General features: G+C 32.4%; 1 protein-coding gene across 2 annotated transcripts; it reads left to right on the plus strand.

Moving 5' to 3' along the window:
• Positions 1 to 10,451: 10,451 nt before the first annotated feature.
• On the plus strand, positions 10,452 to 19,131 carry LOC130798064 (probable serine/threonine-protein kinase At1g01540). 2 transcript variants are annotated; one of them, XM_057660919.1, is made up of 7 exons: positions 10,452 to 11,299; positions 17,192 to 17,296; positions 17,472 to 17,594; positions 17,684 to 17,854; positions 17,938 to 18,067; positions 18,159 to 18,368; positions 18,723 to 19,131. In XM_057660919.1, exons 1-7 carry the CDS (start codon positions 10,611 to 10,613, stop codon positions 18,885 to 18,887), a joined length of 1,593 nt encoding a protein of 530 aa, XP_057516902.1. In that variant the 5' UTR covers positions 10,452 to 10,610; the 3' UTR covers positions 18,888 to 19,131. The 2 variants fall into 2 exon arrangements, with proteins under 2 accessions (XP_057516902.1, XP_057516903.1); XM_057660920.1 differs by lacking the exon at positions 10,452 to 11,299 and adding an exon at positions 13,975 to 15,935.
• The last annotated feature ends 718 nt before the right edge of the window (positions 19,132 to 19,849 follow it).

The following is a 19,849-nucleotide window of genomic DNA, read 5'->3' on the forward strand; positions in this document are numbered from 1 at the left end:
TTCCCCAACATCAACAACTATATTTTCTCTTTCCAGGTCATCCACAACTAGGGCTGCACACGGTCCGGTCTGGTCTGGTTTGACAGAAAAATCAGACCAGACCAGAAATTCCGGTCTGGAAATTTTTCAGACCAAACCAGACCAGTCAAAAGACCAGACCGGACCAGACCAGACCGTTCTAGAACGGTCTGGTCTGGTCTGGTCTACGGTTTTTTTTTTTGTATTTTTTTAATTGAGTGAGAATCTAAGATAAACGATAATCTGTAAACAAAATACATTTTCTTGCATTTTCATCGCAAACTATAAAAGGTTCATCCATCGACATCGCAAACTACAATTGATCATCAACAATCTATTTAGTCTACAAAGACTAAAATATCAACCAATATCAACAACATATATTATCAACCTTCATTAATGAGGATAGTTTCTTGCATTTTCTTGCATAATACAGCAGCAGCAACATATTAACATTCAACATATCAAATGAGTAATACCAACATATTAACATTCAACATTCAACATAATTAACAATTTAACATTTAGAAATGTAGATTGTGATTTTGGGTTGATTGTGATTTGTGATTGTTTAGTTTGTGTTATAAAAGAAAGCTAGAAACATTTCTTCATTGTTAAACACATTCTTGCTTCTGATTTTTCAAGTGCAAATTGTGAAGGTGTAAAACTGTGTGAAAAGTAGAGAAGATGAGTTTTGGAACAAGTCCAGGAAATCTAGCTGTCCACCATGGAAGCTGCACTGCTAAAGTTATTGAAAAGAGGGTGAAAATTGCAGAATTGGTTTTAAGGGTTTTGATATTTGGGCTTTATGTTCTTGCTGCTTCTCTTATTGGGTTTGATTCTGAAGTTAAGGTCATCTTCTCCATCACAAAAAAGACTAAGTTCATTGATATGAAAGATTCTACACTTGAAAAATCAAAACAGAAGGCTAAATTCTCCAGTAAAACAGAAGGCTTGGAAAAACCCTAAAAAATCAAAAAATCAAGCAATATACTTACATTACGAGATTCTACACTTGATTCCGTGGTGAATGCTGATATTCTACACTCGAAGAAGCACAGAAGCACTGTCGATACTCGATTGTCAATGGGTTGAAGGCGAGGAGGCAGGCGATTATCAGAGAAGCCAGGAGCACAGAAGCCTCGAAGAAGGAATGAGAGAGAAGGCGAGGAAGTCTGAAATGGAGATGGAGATTGGAGTGGAGGCAGCCAGGAATTTCAGATTAGGAATTCATGAAATGAGTACTGACTTATTGAGTAGTTGCCCAACCCTAATGCCTAATCCCCTAAAATTTGATTTTAAAACGGTTTTACGGTCCGGTTTGGTTTTAAAATTTTAAAACCGGGACCGGACCGTAAACTGTTTAAAAAAAAAAAAAACCAGACCAGACCATTTAGACCGTAGACCAAACCAAATATTTAAATTACGGTTTTGTCTACGGTTTAGACCAAACCATGTTCAGCCCTATCCACAACCTCATTTGCCACATCATTTCTTTCAAGCTCCACCTCATCTGTCCTAACATTGACCAACTCATTTGCCAACTCAGAATGCTGCATTTTCGAAGTACTTGCTTTTTTCCAGATTTTCAATTTCTTCATGTTACTGATTTATCTAATTTAAGGAACCATTATACATTATTCTCAAACAACAATAATCAATTAACAAATTACAAGATAAAAACAAGAAATTAATAACGAAAATTACAGCAGCCAATGGAAGAAGGGAGCGAAATTACAAACAGAAAAAAATTCAACAACGAAGAACAAATCCTTAATTGAGTGGTGCTACATACCTCTAAAGGTTAGATGCTTCAGCTGGAAGATGTCTCAAGGAAGAAGGGAGCGAATTGAAGAGCTTTGAGAACCGGTTTTTTCGAAGAAGAAGAGAAAAGATAAGGTTTTTTCGAAGAGCGGCAATGAAGAAAGGTACTGAAATGAAGAGCAGCAATGAAGAAGGTTTGCTTATTAATGGGTCACGTGCGTCACACGTGATAGTCAAAGTTAGTTTTGAAGGTCAAAACTAATCTATCCGTTAGAAGGTACTCTTTTGCAAACAAAAGTATTACATAAGGTAGTTTTTTGCAAAAAAAATTAGATAAGGTAGTTTTTTGCAAATTCAGGTATAGAATAGGTAGTTTCATAGAATTTTCTCTTTTATTAAATAATAATTAATGAAGAAAATATGATAACCCTAAGCATATAAGATATATTAAACTAAAATTAATGAGATTAAAATTAGGACTCTAAGCATATACTTTTAAAATATATTTCTAGTTTTGAACCGGCTACCTTGTGTGTTTGTTCGGATGCATGAAATTTTTGCATTTGCATTTGGATGCATATTACATAATAGCATCTGAATATATTAGTTGGTGGGCCGTGTATGTGCTCTTTCAAAAAATTTTATTCTGTTTAAAAATTCAATTCAGGGTATGCTTGGATTTGGTGTAAATATTTAAGAGGGAAAATAAAGTCAAACTAATGAAATGAAAGCAAATAGAGATGCATTTGAAGTAGTTGAGATAGTTGTTAAGAAGGTAAAATGAACATGAAATAAAAATAATGAAGGAAAAGGAAGATAATTTCCCCTATTATGGAGGTAATATATTCTCTCACTCTCCCCTAGGATAAATATTTACCCCACAAAATTGAGATCTCCCTTCATTTTTCATCACTTTGCAACCATTCTTTCACTTCTACAACAATCAGATTTCACTAATTTCGCATTTATCAACTTTATTTTCTAACTTTGACTTTTTTTCACCCCCTTAAATATTTACATCCAATCCAAGCATGTTTTTAAAGTAAAATAATTAATCTTTAAATCAAATTGAATTAAAAAAAATCGAATATAAGCTAGTTCTGCTAGATAAATCATCCTAGAAATGCAAAATTTTTTAAAGGAAAAATTACAAAAAACTACCTAATCTATAGCTCCTTTTACAAAAAACTACCTTAAATGACATAAATGTTTGCAAAAGACTACCAGATGACGGAATCAGTAGTTGACCGTAAGTTGACCAGCACGTGTCTCACGTGATTTACTTAAGGCATTGATTTCTTTTGTTTAAAATTACAATTTTCCTCAATTATTTCCCCTCTCCCCTTAAAATCATAAGACCCTAATTTTTCCTATTTCCCTTTCAATCCCCAATTAAATTATGGCTTCTCCTCACACCAAAAAATCAAAGGTCGACAGATGTGCTTGCAGATTTCCTTTTGCATAGAGAATTTCGTGGACTAAGGAAAATCCTAGAAGACGGTTCAACACTTGTAATAATTTCGATCCTGACACGAATTGGAGGGGATGCAACAAGTTCAAATGGATTGATGAACCTGAAATGGTTGATTGGCAAAGATAAGTGACGAACACACTTGTTGAGGAGAAGCAACATTTATCAACAGAAATCAAGATATTGACTTCAAGGGTTTGTTGCCTGAAACATAAGAAGGAACAAGTAATTTCCAAACTTAAAAGGATAAAGAAGAATTGATGAACGAGAGAAAGCATGGAAAAGAGAGATCAAGCTTTGTATTAGGGTTTTTATTTGGTTTTTGGTTGGTGTTGATTGTACTTGAAGGTTATGTAACCTTCAAACTATATTGTAAGAATCAGTGTTATGTATTAGTGATCAGGGAATGTAATTGATGTTTGAAAACTTTTTTAAACATGATCATGATGAATGAAAAGGCTGATTTTGTTCATTACATTGTTGCTAATTATTTAATATCAACAATTGTTCATTACATTGTTCACAAAAAAAAGCTCTTCCATAACCTAACATAAACAAACAAACGTAGACAAAAAAGTTGTTCCATGACAACCATAGTACTTCCAACAAAATGTCTACAACATAAAACACAAATTCTTCATTACATACATTGCAACTACATTTTTCTACTTTGATTTTGAGAACTTGAAGATGCTTGGGTTGAAATCACCCTTGGAGCTGCACCTTTTGCTCCTTTCTTGTTGCATCCATACGCTCAAGATTTCTTTCTACCTTCCTTTGATGGTGAGACCATTGGTGTAGCTATAGTTTGAAATGAGGTGGCAGCATTGTTTGCAGGGGCAACAGAGCTTGCAGTTGCTGTTGGCACTATAGGTGTTGAGCTTTGAGTTGCAGGAGGGGCTATTGTTGCAGTTGCTATTGGCATCATTAGTGTAGTTGATGATGAGGACACTGAAACTTTCTTAGGCCTTCCTCCCTTTGATTTATCCATGGTGAAAGGGGGTTTGCGAGGGTTTTTGCACTTCTTTTTGTTATGTCCTAATGTGCCATAATTGTCACACCTCCTTTGCTTATACTCCCTCACCAGAGAGCCTTGTTTTTTTCCCATCCTTAGCTTCATCAACCTCCAACCTCCTCTTCCTCTTATTAGGCTTACCGGACATTTTTCTAAAGGGAGGTGGTAATGACTTAGGGTTTGTGGAGGTAGGGCACATTTTATGGCCTGACATTAACCTAGGTCCGTATGTCTTGGCATATGTCTTGACATGGTAAGCCTCATAGACAAACTCTGTATAGTCCAATTTTTTATGCACAATGCAAGCAATGACATGCTTGCAAGGGATTCCAATTAGGGTCCACCTACCACAATGACAAGTCTTATTTGTCAAGTTCACAACATAAGACTCCTCTCTATCATCAACCTCAAACTCAAAAACATCAACAGGGATAACCCTAACACCATGACATGACTTCTCAATGTTTTCTATTAATTTCACCACAAATGGCATAACAACCCCCTGAAACTTACTCTCCTCCCTCTTAACTGCACTCCTTTGCATTACATACCTCCTAATCCATTCTATCAATGAAATTATTGGTTTTCCCCTTGCTTCCCTAAGCACATTGTTGAATGACTCACAACAATTATTCAATAGCATGCCAGATTTGCTCCTATTTGGGAAGGCTTGTCTAGACCAATGCTTTGGGGGAATTGCATTTAGGTATTCAAATAAATCTACAGAAATCTTTTTTATTGCATTCATTTCTTAATCAAAAGATGATTGTCAAAGAAAACTAATAATTAATAAAAAAGTATATGAAAATGAGTCAATGCACTTTAGAAATTAAAGAACATTGATACCTTGTTGAAAGCTTTGCCTACACTCCAAAAGTGTTGCCTAAATAATTCTCCCGCCAACTTTATTTTGAAATTTGCCCAAACATGTCTACAACAAAATTTGATCTCAGGGTGTGGAACTACTGAATTGAAAGCCTCCAACAATCCCTGCCAATTAAATCATAACAAACAAATGATTAAATGGCAGCCTTTTAGAAGTAATTTAGTAAGATTAAACAGATGCTAAAACTGTACCTTTTGCCTATCACTGATGAAAGTAACAAACTCTTCCCTTTCTTCAACCTAGCTAGTGGATGATGCAACAGAATTTAAGTCATCTTCAGTAGCTGCAAAAACCATGTCTATATTCCCTATTCTCTGTCTCAACAGCCTAAACAACAGGAAAGATGTTGTTGTTTCCATCTTTCCCAACAGTTGTTAACAAGATGCTAAGGAATTGACCCTTCAAATGAGCTCCATCAACTCCTAGAATTGGCCTGCGACCTGCCATAAAACCCTCTTTGCATGCTTTTAGACATACATACATTCTTTGGAAGAGTGGAGGTGGGTTCTCAATACCTATGCACTTGACTATGGCTGTACTACCTGGGCTGTAGTTCTTAATAGCCTCTGCATAATCCCACACTCTACCATACTCCTCATTTGCATCTCCAAATATTAACTTCCTAGCAATCCTCATTCACCTCCTTATCCACTTTCTGCCTAACTTCTTCATCACCTAACCCTACTTCATCCAAACCAAACTCTACATTCTCTGGAAACAAATCAACATCATCATCATCCTCTAACTCACTCCCAGAACCAGCCCTGTAGTCACTGTTTTGTAAAGTCTGTGCACTTATTGTTTGGGTATTTGGTGTTTGAGTACTTATTGTTCGTGGAGGGTGTTCATAGCATTGAAGTAGGGTTTGGGTAGACTACGTTTTAGGTCTAGGGTTTGAGTGTAATAATACATTTACAACCTTGTCCTTTAGTGGTGGTCCCCTTTTCAAATGACCACTTGGACTCTCCACATCACCACCAACCTTATCTCCTACGTCACCCTTATCTATGTCCAAGTCATCAGCCAATCTGCACACATCATCATCAATGTCCATGTCATCTACCACATCATATTTAGGCATTTTCTTTTTTGATTTTTTCTTACTGATTTCTTCACCTCTGTCATCATCCCCATGAACAACATAAAGATGGTACCAACCATCAAGTTCAGGGCTTTGAAAGAAATTTGGGATGCATTGTCATCCTTGATTTCTACCCTACCTGTAAACATAGTATAGCTATACCTCTTATACCAAATTCTACCAACATCAGCATAGCCTAGTTCATTTTTACTCCAATAAGCTATTTCAAAATAACAAACCTCTTCTACATTTGGGTGCAAGCTAAGTCCAAAAAAAAGGAAGATTAAGAGAAGAGAACAAAGGATCGAGATTGGGGAGTAGATTAATGAAATAAACCCACGCATTCAAGTACTGATTCAGAGTATATATGGGAGAAATTCGAATTTGGGGGTAGATTAATGAAATAAATAGCAATTAAAGAACTTACCAGTTGATTGGATTGGATAATTAATGCTGCATTCAAGTTTTGATTGAGTGTTGATGGATGTCTTTCATGATCTGTGAGAACAATCATCAACTGAGAGTGGAGAGAAAGAAAAAGATGACGGAAATTAAACATTTCAGAGCTTTAAAATGAAGTCACGTGCAATTCACGTGTAAAGTCAAACATACAACTAACGGTTAACTAACTGATTCCGTCATCTGGTATTTTTTTGCAAATGTTTATGTCATTTAAAGTAGTTTTTTGCAAAAAAATTAAAATAAGTAATTTTTTGCAAAAAGTGCTATAGATTAGGTAGTTTTTTTTTGTAATTTTCTCTTTTTAAAATTTGTTTCACTAACTTGGTTGCTAGACTTAAATTAAAAATCTATGACAGTCTTTCACACCTAACTTACTTCATTTCTTAATTAAAGAAAAAACACAAAAACTTCAAAAATAGTTTTTAATTGTCTACTTAAGATACATGAAGATTTTTGTCAAGACTTCTGAAACAGAATTTGCAAAAAATCCACTATACTATATTCAACTTTCCTTTTTAGAGTATCGTTATTTAGGATTCTTAAAGTGATCCTTTCATATATGATATGGGTATGAGGCGGAATGATGAATATGAGGTGGGTAAGACTGCATATGTCAGTTATAAAATTTGGTTCTAATTTGAATTCAATTTTACCTTTTTCGATTCTCAATCGGTTTAATTGCAACTTTGGTTCAGGTTATGCTTTTTCGATAAACCTAAAAACATAACATATTTTTGGGTCGGGTAATTAGGGGTGTTCATAACCAGGCACTCAGTTAGTCGGGTACCTAAGTAAACGGGTCGTATCCTGGCCTAATTTATTTGGGTATCCGTATATCGATTACCCGGATAAATCGGGTCGGGACACTGGATACCCGGTTTTTTTTGTGTCATTTTTGTGGCAGAATTTGTGTAATATTTTGGCAGAATATTTTGACGTTTCTTTTCAAATGGCAAAAATAAATAATTCTTCATTTATCATTGACTTGAAGTCATTGTTCATCAACATTCAACAATAATATCTCAGGTTCAAATTCTTTCGCAGAGTTTTGAAGGTAGCGTCTCTATAAATCCTTGTTATTGTTTTCAGTTGTTCACATTTTCCTTAAAAAAACAGTCAAACAATCAATTTCTAGTTTCTCAATAATCTGATTTCTCAATACTGAACAAGAAATTACTGAAATTTCTTTCAAAACTGAAAAAACTCAAATCCCAAAAAAAAACTCAAAATTGAAATCACCCAAAACTGAAATTAATCTCGAAAGAATTCAAACTCAAAACTGAACCGAAGACCAAAAAAAAAAAAAAGAATGAAAATACCCTAAAAAATCAAGACCCAAAAAAACGAAGTCAAATTCAACTAAAACAATATCAAAAAGAAGCATCAAAAAACAAGAACAAAGCATAATTCAAGATCTAGAACAATGAGAATGATTGTTCGAGTTTTGAAATTATAGCCTTCTTTATTATGAGTATTGTTTATTTTGAATGGTTGAGAGGCTGATGTAAGTAGAGGGGTTTAAAATCTTATCGAATTAATTTGAATTCAGAAATTAAGATATTTAGTTGTTTGAATAGTTAAAATCATGATCTGATCCGTATTAAATCGGATATCGAATACGCAATTTTATTTTTATGTTTTTGGCTTTTCAAAAAATATTTTGCTATTTTTTGTATATAAATTTAATCTCAATTCAGTTTCTTTCTTTAATAAACTTAATTAATTTTTTTATGTTTGAAAAAAAATCATTTTGTGACTATAGTTGAATATCAAAATTCTAATTTAATTAACAATAAATTAGTTATTCAATTTAGTAATAGTCGAGAATTGTAAATATTAGTATATTCAACAATACAAACAAAGTTTTTTTTTTGTAGAATATATATATATATATATATATATATATATATATATATATATATATATATATATATATATATATATATATATATATATATATATATATATATATATATATAAAATAAAAAGTAATAAAAAACACAAATTCTTATACGAGACGGTCTCATTGTGAGACATGCCTCATGCTTGGTTAAATAGCCCAATTATAGAAGCTTTTATAGTATGGGCTTCTTGTTTTGAGGTCGTCTCACCGTGAGACGGTCTCATACAGGACATGCTGAATAAAAAATTAGAAAACCGGATATCTAGATATCCAGTTTTTCAAATTCCCTGATCCATATTCGGTAACCAGTTTATAAACCAGATATCTAGTTCGAATTATTCGATTTAAAAAATTCGAATAAATTATCTAGTTTTCAAAACCAGATCGGATATTCAAAACACTCCTAACTGTAAGTTCTCTCTTTAGTTAGAATATCATCATTTTGAGATTTTAATTTTGTTTGTAGAAGAATTATTTTGTTTTGGATAGAATTAAGAAGTTTGAAATTTTCAAATCACAATTAAATAGCTTTGTTCAATTGTTTGCCTATATGAATACTAGTTTGGAAAATAAGTTTTGTTGAACCCCAAATATGGTATTTTTTGCTTACTTAACACTAGTTAAGCAAATTATTTGAATTTTATTAATATCAACTTTTTATAAATTTTTTTCAAACATAATTAGAGATATTTAAGATTGAAAACGTATATTGACAAATATGTTTAAATTAAATGGGACAAATAAAGAAAATAAGAAAAAGTGTGAATTAGATTAAAAAAATAGTAGACTATTGCCTAAAAAATAAAATTAATACAAAATAAGTAAAAGAGATAAAAATTATAATTAATACGACAGTGAATAGGAGTAATAAAAAAACATCAAAATTAAGAATATTATAGATGGAGAAAGACAAATGGAAGTAAAAACTGAAACAAAGTGGGGAAAATGTCTAGTCTCATACGTCCCATCAAAACAGCTGCTGTTCCCACTCTTTCTCACTCCCCCACCCACAAAAATACACTCATCTAAACTCTCAAGTGCTCCCCTCTTTTATAGTTATTTCGTTCCATTATATTCGCAATATCTTATTTTAATATAATTTAATGTATTATTTTATTTATTTATATGTTGAATTATTACATTTAAAAGTTATTATAAAAAATTAATATTATGAAAATATGTAATTAAATGATTTAAACAAGATTCCACCTAACTATATTTTTACATACGTATTAGTCATAATATATAAAATAAAAGTGAATAATAAATAGTATTCAAAATCAAAATGTAGAAAGTATTTTAGGATGGAGAAAGCATGAAGCATTTTCATTTTAGTAATTGTTACACCTTTTCATTTAACCATTTAAAAATATATGTTATGTTACTCCTATACAAAAAATATTTAAGTATTTATTTTATCTCTATTTTTTTCATACTCACGTTTATTAACATAGAGGTTATGATGGTCCTTTTGACATAAAAATATTAATTCTTTAATTTTTGTGTAAAACCTTAATTTGTATAAAAAAAAAATTAATTTGTATACTTTTTTTGCATAGTATTTATTTTCTTCTATTTGCTTTACTTTTCCCATTTGATTTTTCAACACTATTCATCAATTACTGTTATTAAGTGATTTTGTTCTTAATTTATAAGTTACAATATAATCACGTGAGATCTTGTTTAATTCGTCTTATTGTAAAATTATTAATATTAAATTTTTATAATTTTTACTCAAACACAATTAGAGATATTTAAAATTAAAAACGGGCATTAAAAAATGTGTCAAAATCAAATGATACAATTAAAGAGAATAAAAGTAACTGGTGTTGATAGTTATACATTTCTTCACTTAACATGAGTTGCATCTATTTTAGATGGGTGGCTCCTGGTGTCCCACCCTATGATTCTCCGTCCTTGCTCAAATCATTTTGCTCCTTAATGCTTTAAGGAGTAAGGACTCTACTCCATTCCAGCAGACAAGTGTGAATTCTTAATTATTCATTAAAAATGTCAGCATTTCTCCACCAACAACTCTCCAAAAAAACCTCCATTTTTGGCTTAAGATTATTTGTTGTTTTAGGTATTTGTGTTGGAGCTGGAATTGTTGTTCTTCTTTTTCTTATCTCTCTTTGGTTCACTTCAAGACGCAATAACAAAATCACCAACTCCCAAAATCACAATACCCACAAAAATGTTGCTAATCTACTGCCTTTGTCTCTACACCCAACACCCACAATTCCAAACATTTCAAAAGAAATCACAGAAATCAAACCGGATAATTCACAGATTACAGTGCCGGACCCGGTTCCTGATCCGGATCCGGGTCCAAACAAAACATTAGTGGGTCGGTCACAATCACAAATTGAGGAAAACTTAAATGGGCATCAGAGAATTCACATAGAAATTGGGAAGGATCATAGGATATCATATCCGGAGACCGGACCCGGACCCGGACCCGCAATCGGAACCGGGTCATCATCGCATGGAAGTGGGGAGCAAAATGGGTTATCAGGACCCGAAGTATCACATTTGGGTTGGGGACATTGGTATACATTAAGAGAGCTTGAAGAATCAACAAATGGTTTTGCTGATGAGAATGTGATTGGTGAAGGTGGGTATGGAATTGTCTACCATGGAACTTTTTATCATAATTCTCATGTGGATCATGTAGCTGTCAAAAATCTTCTTAATAACAGGTTTTTTCTACTTTAATTTTGTTTCTTCTCATTTTTATTCCTTCTTATTTTGGTATTTCGCATTTTTTCTGTTTTTAATATAATCTATAATCTACTTTCTCCATTAAACGGAAATTGATACGAGGAGTTACTCTTGAATATACCAATAATAAGTAATTCCTCTGTTTTTTTTTTTTTTTAATATTTGTAACACTTTCAAAAACAAATAGTATAATTCTTAATAATTAATATCTCTAGTTATACTTAAACTATAAGAATTAAATTTATTGATAAATTTATATGGAAACAAATTTTGTTAAAGATAATTCAGCAAAAGTCAGTAAGATTTATAAATAGGAATAGAGTAAAAATTAAAGTGTTGCATGTAAATTAAATCGGCAAAATATTATATACGCCACCGGCTTATTTTTGTCTTTGATTATCAATCAGTTTGGATGTAAATATATTGGATACTTATTTAACTTATACATAGAACTACATATATGATGACAACACTATTAAATTTGGAAAATCATAAAAAATTTAGTGATTTTTTGATGTAGTTTACTGGTGTACTTGTTTTGATAATATAAAATACTTTATTATTTTACTTTTTATTTCTTTTTGTATTTTTAATTTTTATATTAAATTCTCTTGAAAAATTTTAAAAATTTAATAATAAAAAGAGTTTGTTGATTATCATCACCAATTAAATTTCATTAAGTGGATGAGTGCGTATCAATTATTTTAGGGAAATTATCAATGGAATCCCTAAGTTTTTAGGGATTATGAATGGTATCCTTTTAAGTTTTTTTGATTATCAATAGTGTCCTTGTGTCATTTAGCGTTTTGCAACCGTAACATTTTCTAATTTTTTCTGTCCAAAACCGTTAACTTTTTTTCTTTTTCTTTTATTTAACGGTTTTGGACGGAAAACATTAGAAAAAGTTACGGTTGTAAACCGCTCAATAACACAAGAAAACCGTTGATAATCGAAAAAACTTAAGGGAGGGTACCATTAATAAAGTGCAAAAACTTAAGAATACCATTAATAATTTCACTTATTATTTAATTGAGTGCTTTTCTCAGGTAGGACATAAGATTTCACTGCATTAATGATTTTGTGACACATTGAGTCGATTAAATAAAGGAAAATTTGTAAAGAAACAGCTTTTAAAACCCCTTTTTGTAAAGAAACACCTTTTATAATTTTTTTTTTAAAAAAACACCTTTTAAGAGACTTTTTTTTAAAAAAAACACCTTAAATCAGTTTCCGGTGACTTTTGTCAACTTTCCGGCGTTGACAATGCCATTTGTCAACTTTTCGGCGTTGACTTTTGTTTTTATTTTTATTTTTATTTTTATTATTAATATTATTTTTTTTAATTTTTATTTTTATTATTATTTAAAAAAAATAAAAAAATAAATAATAATAATAATAATAATAATAATAAAAAAAAAATTAAAATTAAAAAAAAATAATATTAATAATAAAAATAAAAATAAAAATAAAAATAAAAATAAATACAAAAGTCAACGCCGGAAAGTTGACAAAAGTCACCGAAACTGATTTAAGGTGTTTTTTTTTAAAAAAAGTCTCTTAAAAGGTGTTTTTTTACAAAAAAAATTATAAAAGGTGTTTCTTTATAAAAAAAGGGGTTTTAAAAGGTGTTTCTTTGCAAATTTCCATTAAATAAATGGTTGGTAAAGCAGGGTTTTGGTTGATTTCACTATTAAGTCACATGTATTAGGAATCCTTTGCTATCCCCGCTTAATGTAAGGTATTCACTATTCACTATTCAGGTCTGTTCCTCAGCTAAGGTAGCAACTAGAGGTTTCATTCGGATGGTCTTCGGTTAGTTGTTTTGAGTTGGTTTAAAATCGGGTTTAGTCTCCAATTGTTTTTACATAATTGTAAATTATTTTTGAAATCGGGTCTAATCGAGCTCGGTTACAAGGTCAGGTAAGTTTCAATTCATCAGTCTGTTTTGAACACCTCTAAGTACAACGAATGATCAATTTAGTTAGTTGTAATTTTTGTCTTTTCCATTGGCGGTTATTGATGGCTAGCATCTAGCAGTAGTGGTGCGGACCCAAGATTTTCTATGTGGGTCTAGGAAAATAATTATAATAATTAGAAAAGAACAAAAATATTTGGGAGGCCTCGACACATTTACTTAACATATCTAACATTTTTTATAATTATTATTAAAAATTCGGTACAATTTACTCCTTCCATTCCATTCGTTTCTTTTCATTAAAGCTATGGGGATCACCTTGAAAGTGACCCAATGTAGGTTTTTTGTTGGGAGATAAATGGAATTGATTGATGCCTAATTCTTCCCCAAAACAAATCAGAAAAGTGGGATATTCCACTCCCAAAACAAATAAAAATATTGGGGAACTTTTACCCCAAAACAAATTCTAATTAAGAAAGAAATATAAAAGCTGCATCAATTTGGGAATTTTTGTCACCAAGACAAAATGGTCTTCATCTAATGAGAACAATGTTTCAGTCTTAATCCCAAAAGATTGAAATCGGCTACATGAATTAATATATCAGCTCCAATAGTCGTCTATATGCATTTTTTTATTCATTTTAATTTCTGCCGTCTCAATTTGTAAGTGTAGATCTTTCATATCTTTTTTATTCTTGTCCTCTAAGTCATCTTCGGTCATCCACTCCCTCTTTATAAGTATTCTGAGCTTCACCTTTCTATCTTCCTTACCTGTTCGCGAATATTCTATCTTTGCACATAACCAAACCATTTTAAGCGATTCCCTTTTATCTTTTCCTCAATATTTGCAATTCTTAAATTCGTTTGCATATCGTTTCGAATTCTATCCCTTAGTAAATGCCTAGTAATCCATCGAAACATTCAAATTTCGCTACTCCCATCTTTTTACTATGATCATTTCTTAAAGCCCAACAATCTGAACCATATAGTAGCACCGATTTAATGACCGTTCGATAAAACTTGCTCTTTAACTATAAGGGCACAGCTCAATCACATAATATCCCAGTAGCAGCATTAAGTGTATGCTCACATTTTGTCGAATAACCCCACCACTCTAGATAATAGATTCAAGGTATTTGAAGCATCCACTTGAAGTAATTTCTTTCTCTTCTAGCTTTGTAGTGCTACTCTTTATCGCGCTTATGCTAAAATTACTTTCCATGCAATTTGTCTTATTCCAACTTAATTTGTATCCCCATGACTCCGATTATTGTCTCCATCATTCTAACTTATCATTTACCCCCCGTCTCTGGTCTCTTCTACTATAATAATGTCTACTATAATAATGTCATTAGCAAACAACATGCACCAAGGCACATCTCCTTGTATCGATCGAGTTATCTCATCTAGGACTGAAATGAAAAGGGCTTAGAGTCGAGCCCTAATGAAATTTAATTGTGATTGGAAAATCCTTTGTTTCACCTCCACATGTACTAACATTTGTCTTTATTTTTGATACATATCTTACATTATATTAATATATTTCTTGGGAATACCCTTCTTTGTCATTGCCCATCAAAGTACTTTTCTTGTTACGTTGTTGTATGATTTTTTTCAAGTCAATAAAAATCATGTCCAAGTCTCTTTTTCTAGTCTATTACTCCATTCGTCTCATAAGATGAATTGATTTCATTGTAAATCTACCTGACATAAATTAAAGTTGGTTCACTGATGTAGAGGTACATCTCCTTATATATATGACTTATGAGTTTTATTCCTTGATAGTTAGAGGCTTAGAGCAATCTTGGATATCCCCTTTATTCTTGTAAATAGGCACTAGAGTATTTCTTCTCCAGTCATTAGACGTCTTGTTTGTCCACCAAATCCTGTTATTTAGATCAGTTAACCAAGTGTTTCCAATCGTTTCCAGGCATCTACATACCTCAATAGGTATACCATCTGGTCCAGTCTCTTTCTTTAGCTTCATTTTCTTGGACGCTCCATCCATTTCTGATTTTTGTATTTATCGCGGAAATTATCTATTTTCATCTAAGGGAGTGATTGTAACATGTCCTACAACATTTCCTTATTCTCTATTAAATAGCTCATTAAAATACTCCCTCTATCAATCCTTTATGTTCTTGTCCAAACCTAGATAGTTCTTATCCTTATCCTTAATATTCTTCACTACACCCTTGTCATTAGTTTTTGCTTCCCTACTCTTAGCCAACCTATATACATCTTTTCCTCCTTTAGATTCTAGTTTGTCAAATACCACTTTAATACCTTTTAATTTCGCCTCATGGATAACTACTTTTGTCTTGACTTTGATTTCCTTATACATGGCTAAATTTTCCGCATATCTAGATTTTCCCAATCCGAGATAACATTTTTTTTCTTTTCATTGATAAGTGTCTTAACCTGCTTATTCCACCACATTGTATTCTTCTTTACCACGAAACTACCACCTGATTCTTTTAAAATCTCGTTACATATTCAGATAATACAAGTGTTCATCTTTGTCCACTTATTGTCAGCATCCAAAGTCATCTCCCAATCTACTTCTTCAATAACTTTCTCAGCGAAAACTTTAGCATTATCCTCTGTCTACCTCCACCATTTAATCCTATGTTCTTCTTTGGCTTTTTTACCTTTGATCTTTCTTGAATGCGAACATCTAGGATAAGAAGTTGTGATGGGTACGTTATTTTGTCCGAGAAGTACCACTTTTTTGCCTAAAAGCAACACGTTTGATATAATAAAAAGCAACACGTTTTCATCAGTTATTTTTTTTTTTTGATTTTTTACTTAAAACTAACAGTTTTTTATGGCCAAAAGTAACATGTTTCTCTTGGTTCTCATATAAGGATGATTCTCACTTGAACTTTTTGATATTGAAGAATTTTTTTATTGAAGGTAACTGAGCTCTCTCTTTCAATTCCATACTTTCTTATCCTGCCTCTTCCCTGTTGTATCTGAATGAATGAAATGTCTTCCCTAATCCCTCCATTCCTTTCTCTTTCTTCCCATATATATATATATATATATATATATATATATATATATATATATATATATATATATATAGCATGAATGATGCTCATTCTTATTGTCTAAAATCAAGTGTCCATTGTCTACCTGCATAAGAATGATCCAAATATTATTATTTTTCCTTTCAAACTTTCTGATAGTTCTGATATTGAAGAATTTGTTTCTCACATAGGGCATGCTTGGATTGCGTGTAAATATTTAAGGAGTAAAAAAAGTCAAAGCAAGAAAATGAAGTTGATAAATGAGAAATTAGTGAAATTTAATTGCTGTAGAGGTGGAATAATGGTTGCAAAGTAATGAAAAATGAAGGATACTATTAATTTTATGGGGTAAATATTTATCCTAGGGGAGGGTGGGGGAATATATTACCTCCATAATAGGGGAAATCATCTTCTTTTTCCTTCATTATTTTTATTTCATGCTCATTTTACCTTCTACACAACTATCTCAACTACTTCAAATACATCTCTATTTGCTTTTATTTCATTAGTTTGACTTTATTTCCCCCCTTAAATATTTACACCCAATCCAAGCATGGCCATAAATGTAAATGGATTGTCTCTTTTATTTTCCATACCTCTTCCATCCTCGTCCATGTTGGTATCCAAATGGATGAAATGTCTTCCCTCTGTTGTCTTCCCTTTCTTCCCTTTTATTTCGTCCGATCTATATATAGCCTATATATATAGCATAAAGATGCTCATTCTTTTTGTTCAAAATGAAACATCCATAATCTATACTATGAAAAAATTGTCCTAAATCCAATACTTCTGAGGTAAACTGAAGAATACTTGCAAAAATGGTTTTCGAATTTTTTGTGATGTGATGTGCTCTGTCATTATGTTGGGTTCGTGTCTTGTTTTTAATCTGAAAATTTGTGTTTTGAAATTCACATATAACTCAGAGGACAAGCTGAAAAGGAGTTCAAAGTTGAAGTGGAAGCAATTGGACGTGTTCGACATAAGAATTTAGTCAGATTGCTCGGTTATTGTGCTGAAGGAGCTCATAGGTATTGCATATTAATCCAAATTGTCAATTCAGCATAGTTTTCATTCTTTGTTTGTGATTGTGGATTTGTAAGTTGTTCCATCATAATTCCTTTTATGATCTCACTACGTTCAACTTAGTTTTGGCTGCTAAGATTATGAATTTTATTGATTTTCTGTGGTTTTTTTTCAATTAAGGATTCTGGTGTATGAGTATGTAGACAATGGGAACTTGGAACAATGGCTTCATGGAGATGTGGGATCTCTTAGTCCTCTTACCTGGGATATTCGCATGAATATTATGATAGGGACAGCGAAAGGGTATGCGTCTACTTTATCATTTCTTGCTGAAAGCTACACTTTATGTGTGAAGTTTATTACTTACAAAAATTGACGACGAATGACTTTAGATTGACTTACTTGCATGAGGGGCTTGAGCCTAAAGTTGTTCACCGAGACATTAAGTCAAGTAACATATTGCTTGATAAACAATGGAACCCGAAAGTATCTGATTTTGGCCTAGCAAAGCTCCTGGCATCAGAGAGAAATTATGTGACAACACGTGTGATGGGAACTTTCGGGTGAGTAGTAATCTTAGAAACGTGAATTTTGAACATTCATGGCTTACAAAGTGTGATGTACCAAAGTGCATTTTTTTGTGTAGCTATGTTGCTCCAGAATATGCCAGTACGGGCATGTTGAATGAAAGAAGTGATGTGTATAGCTTCGGGATCCTTTTGATGGAGGTCATTTCGGGGAGAAATCCTGTGGATTACAGCCGTCCACCCGGAGAGGTTAGCCTAGTTTTTGAAACATAAGGCAGCAAATCTATGACTTTTAATTAACTTTTTAGTCCCTTCATGCTTTTGAGTGCAATACATATAGGTGAATGTTGTTGATTGGCTCAAACAAATGGTATCAAGCAGAAATGCAGAAGGTGTGTTGGACCCTAAACTACCCGAGAAGCCTTCTTCCCGAGCATTGAAGCGTGTCCTGCTAGTGGCTTTACGTTGTGTAGACCCAAATGCACAAAAGCGTCCAAAGATGGGTCATATTGTACATATGTTAGAAGCTGAAGAGCTTCCTTTTCGTGATGTGAGTTTGCTATCTCTTTTCTTATCATCTGAAGCTTCGATTGATTGATTTTTTTAAAATCGTTCACAAAAACTATGCAGTCGGTAAAAATTATCGACTGATTTGGTGGTTTAAGAGTTTATTGTCATACTTCTTGTAGCAAGGTATTGGTTTGAAGTCCTCTTAGTTTTTTTACTATCGTAAGTAACAATATCGTAAGCCTAGTGATAGACGCAATGATTATTGGGGACGAGGATAGCCAAATGATGCCCTCGTCTTAAGAAGTTGGTGATTCGTCATTGTCTTCAGAAGTTGTCGTACTTGTTATAGTAATCTTCTTGATAGTTAATGTAAAAAATGATTTGTGCTATACAGGACCATCGAACTACAAGAGAGCACGGGATTTCAGTGCTTAGAACCGCAAGAGCTAAGCTAATGGATAATCTAGCAATCGAATCAGGTGACAGCAGTGGATACGAAAGTGGCGTATCAATTCCTAGATTGCCGTGGAGAAAGCAGGAAACTGTGGAAGAACACTAAATGTTTGAGGTTTGTATAGGTTTTAGCTACTGATCAGATGTTTGGTTGTTTAGTTATAGGCGGCTGCTACTGCAGTCCAACACCAATTTGGAAGTCTTGTACATGTGTGTGTGGTAGGATCAATGAAGATGGTCAGTAAATTTCACTGAAAACATTCCATGTTTAGTTTACTGCATACGTCCCAGAGAAACCTTTCACGAAAAATAATATCCGTAGATTGACAATAATACTAAAGCCTTGATCCGAGAAATTGGAGTCAGCCACGTGATGATGAGGTGTAGTCAGATATTGCTTAGCCACGCGAGATTAAATATCCTATTCAGATCATTTGTCTCATTTTTATTAGCACTATTAACCAATCACTATTAGTTTGTATCTTATTTTCAATCTATAAGTTAAAATATTATTAAGTGGGTTTATTAAGAAATAATAATGCAAATACAAATTTCAATTTGAGAATTTGTATTTTCCCTTTGTTTATGGCTAAAATAAACTTACACAAAAAGCACTAAGAAATAACTTGAAGATGATTTTTGTAACGACAACTGTTACTCGGAAACTTGATACTTGTTGTAGGCGTGTAATCACTTTCCTTTCGTGATTTTTCCCCCACAAAGGTACTTGGTTGAGATTTGAAAATTCACAACGAGATACAAATAATATAATACACCCTTAGTATTTAGGGTGTGTCACTTAACAACAAAGTGTTTAGTGAATTATAAACTTTGGAAATTCTATTAAGAAGTTTATAACTCTTTTTGAAAGAACATAAGTAATAGAAAGAGCAAGGATAAAGAATTTAGAAATTAGGTGTGTAAGTGACATTCTTCCCCAAGCTCCTATTTATACTAGTTTGAGTATACCAAAGGGTTATGGACATTTAATCATCCATTGATGATCAAGTATAATGATCATCAATCAATACCATTATAACTATGGTATTCATGAGCATTATTCACACT

The sequence above is a fragment of the Amaranthus tricolor genome, chromosome 13 (assembly GCF_026212465.1).
Source record: "Amaranthus tricolor cultivar Red isolate AtriRed21 chromosome 13, ASM2621246v1, whole genome shotgun sequence".
Lineage (NCBI taxonomy): Eukaryota > Viridiplantae > Streptophyta > Magnoliopsida > Caryophyllales > Amaranthaceae > Amaranthus > Amaranthus tricolor.

Excerpts from the sequence above, each read along its gene's own strand:
- LOC130798064 (XM_057660919.1), top strand. The coding sequence starts at position 10,611 with ATGTCAGCATTTCTCCACCAACAACTCTCCAAAAAAACCTCCATTTTT. Across the intron at positions 17,595-17,683 it reads ATGATAGGGACAGCGAAAGG|ATTGACTTACTTGCATGAGG; the intron begins GTATGCGTCTAC and ends GAATGACTTTAG. Across the intron at positions 17,855-17,937 it reads CGTGTGATGGGAACTTTCGG|CTATGTTGCTCCAGAATATG; the intron begins GTGAGTAGTAAT and ends TTTTTTGTGTAG.